Genomic DNA, 4,292 nt, shown 5'->3' on the forward strand with positions numbered 1-4,292 from the left:
CTTATTTAAATATTTCAGAATTAGGGTAAAATGGGCAACACTGGGGTTAGAGCATGAACTAGACTCCACCAAAGCATACTTTCAACCTTGATTCTTGTTCATATGGAGTGTTCCACCAAGAAATGCCTACAAAGTCTTAACTGCTGTGCCACTTTGTCAAAGAAGCGAGTTTCATAGTAGCTAGGGTCAGGAGGGACCTGAACAGATCATCTAGCCTGACCCCCTGCCACAGGCAGGACTGAATGCTGGGGTCACAAGACCCCAGACAGGTGATCGTCCAATCCCCTCTTGAATTTTCCCAAGGTAGGGGCAAGGACCACCTCCCTGGGAAGTTGGTTCCAGATTTTGGCCACCCTAACGTTAAAAAATTGCCTCCTGATCTCTAACCTAAACCTATTCTCCATCAGCTTATTACCATTGTTCCTCATCACCCCAGGTGGTGCTGGGAAGAAAATGGCCCTACCTATTTGCTGTTTCAATTAATTTACATCTCCAGACCTATCAAATATTTTTATAAACATTTCCTTTGTTTCTAGTCTCATTATATTAAATGGTAATAGATTGAGTGTTCATTGTTTTCTGTTTTTCAGGCTGGAAGAGCAAAGAGTCTGTTCCTAAACTGGTTGCAGACTACATGGAAAAAAAAATTAATTTGGATGGATTAATAACCCACACTTTGCCATTTGATAAAATCAATGAAGGATTTGAGCTGCTGAGAAAAGGGAAGAGGTGAGCAACGTTACTTTATTAATCTACCTAACATTCATTGATCCATTTATTTAAACAGAAGCAAAGGTGATATTTGCTTTAATACCTGAATAAAGAGTGGAATGTTGATAAAATGGGATGAAACTTTAACCGTCTCCAAACCGCACTCTTCTCCCTTCAAAAAACAAATGAACAAAAGAGGTTGGCATCGTTGTACGTGATGGTCAAAAAATAAATGTCTCGGATTCTTAATCCTCGAATTGAATCTCAGGCTATTTTCTAAACTTGGTACATTTCCATTCACTGGAAATCATGGCTATTCAGAAGGTACCAAGAGCCAATTTATACCATATTAGTAGGGCTCTCAATATTTTCTTAGGGCACATACTAAGTTGCAGCATATAGTTTATGGTCTTGAGAACAGCAGATCATGATCCACCATTATCCACACAAAGTAACAAACAAAATATTCTGAGAGAAGTGAGCTTTTAAAACTCTAAATATTCATTTAAAGTTTTGTCTATGTAGGCATAAGGGATCCTATCAGTTTCTCTTTAAGGAAAGAACAGAGTGAGAGTTTATGGGCTGTAATATTTGCCTTCAATTAAAATACAATAAAACTGATAAATCTGTGATATGTTTTCATGGACCGTGTAATCAGAATCACTATGTCAGCAGGGTTTGATGGGATGCTGCATGCATAAGACTAGAAAGTTCCTTTATGTAGGCAAGAGAACTCACAAATGTGCATATTATAACATCACTAGAATCCTCCCTTTATCAAGTATCTAAGCGGACTTTTTGTGCAAATCTTACAGATTTTGAGAATTGGATTCAAATTCTGCTCTTACTTAGATCCATAAATATTCTTGTTTTATAAATTCTGGGTCTTAGCTTGTTGATAGTGAGCATTACATTAATAATAAACTGTTTCATTAAACATTGACAGTTTTCTTCAGAATGGGTCAAAGTTTGGCTGAGCAGTTATTACATTCTTTTATAATTATTTTTAGTTACTAAAATAATACTATCTTATGCAACTTATTTTCATAAAATATAAATGGTTGCAGCGAGTGTTAGGATCATATTGTTATCTCCTAAAATGTGGTAGAGCTACTTCACGTGTTTTCAGTTGAATATATCCATCTATCTATCTATCATCTTCCACATATTTCAAATCTAAAATGAATTATTTCCTTACATATTACTGCATCTGCTCTACATATATTGTTCCCACACCTTAGAAAAACCCATTACATAACTTTTTTTTTCCACAAATTTTTAAAAGTTGAGTCCTGTTTCAAGAAAACAAACCCCATTACATTTTCCCCACTTTCTCCCCCTGCCATCTATCCTGCCACATGCTCTGTAAGTCTTAGATATCTCAAACTCTCTCCTCCTTTCCCCCTCTATCACAACTTTGGGAAATGGTGTAGCCCTTCATAATATACTTCCTCTCCTAGTTTTACATGCTTTAGTGAATGGTGAAACAGCTAACCCATCTTGTCACAAATTGAGCAGCTCAAACCTGTTCACAGGGAGCTATTATTTAAGCTCCCTATGAACACAACTGAACATCTCAGCACAAGTACTATTTGCTCTGTTCTGAAGGTGTTCTGTGCAAATATAACAACTGAGTACAACCTTTCTCTAAATGAAAGCTGAGACCCTGGGCAGTACTGGAGAAGTCTCTCCCTGTCCTCATAGCTAATTCTTGACATCTCCCAAAGGAACATACACCACGCTTTTAGGGCCCAGACAGAAGTGCAGCTCCCCACTGTAACTGAGAATGATTTTCAGGAAGCGTTCTGAGTTACACAATACCCCGAACCTAACAGAAGTTCACAGTTAGTTCCAGGAAGGAGGGGAAGAGAGGCTGGGAGCCTGCAGCCAGTTTCCCCTCCCATTCTGAACACAGGGAGAGGCTGGGAGGGAGGATGTGCCCTTGGGAGGGGGGAAGGGAACAGAGGGAGCTCATTCTAGGGGTTCCCTAGCCAATGCTGGAGGTTCAGGTGGGTGAATTGGAGGCCCCCTCCCCCCCACACACACACCTCTGGGGAGCTCCAATATACCCATCCCATCTTCCAACAGGGGCTGAAAAAACTCCAGACTGAACTCCCCCCGCTCCCTTTCCCCACTCCCATTCTGCAAACAGCTTGGAGGCTGGCAGGCAGGCAGGCAGACAGGTTACAGAAGATGCTATGTATTGAAATGTCTTCATCTGAACCCTTATGCAACAAGGGTTCAGATTTTCACCCCACTGGCCATTTTTAAGCAGTCTGCAGCCACATGCTTGTGTTTGGTCATGGCTATAAACCACTTTCTGCCCAGATTGGGCAAAAATTGTCACTTCTTTCCGCACCCTTAGAAATCACTGCTCTATCAAGAGCATGAAGTATAACACCAAAAAAAAAAACCCAAAAAAAAACAAAAAACCCAAAACAGTTTTCAGTCTGAGAAATGACAGAGGAAGCAGAACTTATCCTCTCTGGAAATGAGAGAACCAAACAACCATCTAGCAGAATGTTTAAACCAGTGGTACCTTTTTAAACTCAAGATACCCATTTTTAGATTCAAGGCACCCCTCAGAAAATACCAGCTCTTGTTTTTTGATTACAGAAAAATAATAGAGCAATGATTTTGTTGCAAACAACTCAGAAAGCCTACAATAAGGCAGAATGTTTTTCCTATGTGAATGTGGCTACCTATGTGAAATTTCAGGATTTAGCTTGTGACTCATAGTTGCACATCTAACACTGCTAACATTGTGGCACCCCATAGCACCCTGGAAAGAATCTCAAGGCACCCCACTGTGCTAGGGCACCCTTGTTGAGAATCACTAGTTCAAACAGTGGGATAACATTACAGGCCACTTGTGACCATACAATCAAGAAGGCTGCATCTCAGGGCTTTGTTAGGTTGTCAAAATTAATAACAAAATAGTTCCAGTTCCACAGATTCAGAATACAGCACACAGAGATCATACAATTGTTCCCAAAAGTAAGTGTCCTAGTGCTGTCCCATGGGGTCTTCCATCTATAACCTCTGTGATAAACAGCAAAAGCACAGAGGGATTCACGAGTGAAATAAATAACATAATACCGGAAAAAAAACAGATGTTAGAAGTATGCATCTGTAGGCTATATGCATCTGCATTCAGCTAAATTTGCAGTCAGTTCTTTCATAATATAGTCAGTTGGTGCTGGCAGGAGCATGCTGGAGGATGGGATTATCATAAATCTTACAATATTTTAGCAGTTCCATGATGCTGGTTAGAGCATGGCTTTTCAAAAACAGCATTAACCTGTCTTCTTATGTTTCAGTATTCGCAGTGTTCTGACGTTTTAAGATCCCAGACTCCTAAGAAGCATGTGAGCTACCAACAGCATGCCACGGCTTATCTAAAATGTCTTTTCCTATGATCTCTATACAGCTTTATTACAAAATATTTGTGGGAAAACCATTCATTACAGCTGACTAACATGGAACAAAGCAGCACTTTAAACATCCAGAGAGATTTTGGAATAATAAAGAAAGAGGAAACCAGCTGGCAGCAGTGGCTGGACAGGAGGGGGGTAGCCCGC

At 40.0% G+C, this 4,292-nt stretch overlaps 1 protein-coding gene and 1 long non-coding RNA gene across 2 annotated transcripts in view; one reads left to right on the forward strand and one right to left on the reverse strand.

Moving 5' to 3' along the window:
• ADH1C (alcohol dehydrogenase 1C (class I), gamma polypeptide) overlaps positions 1-4,286 on the forward strand; it is a 36,025-nt gene extending 31,739 nt beyond the window's left edge. Inside the window, exons 8-9 of the mRNA XM_014519991.2 lie at positions 591-729; positions 4,032-4,286. Of these exons, the coding sequence (XP_014375477.1) occupies positions 591-729; positions 4,032-4,056 (164 nt within the window). The 3' untranslated portion in view covers positions 4,057-4,286. The remainder of the gene's footprint in view (positions 1-590; positions 730-4,031) is intronic.
• LOC112550296 overlaps positions 1-4,292 on the reverse strand; it is a 12,929-nt gene that overhangs the window by 764 nt on the left and 7,873 nt on the right. The window contains exon 2 of the long non-coding RNA XR_003094058.1: positions 815-883. This is a non-coding gene — a long non-coding RNA (uncharacterized LOC112550296). The remainder of the gene's footprint in view (positions 1-814; positions 884-4,292) is intronic.

This window comes from Alligator sinensis, unplaced genomic scaffold (genome assembly GCF_000455745.1).
Source record: "Alligator sinensis unplaced genomic scaffold, ASM45574v1 scaffold353_1, whole genome shotgun sequence".
NCBI classification, from domain to species: Eukaryota; Metazoa; Chordata; order Crocodylia; family Alligatoridae; genus Alligator; species Alligator sinensis.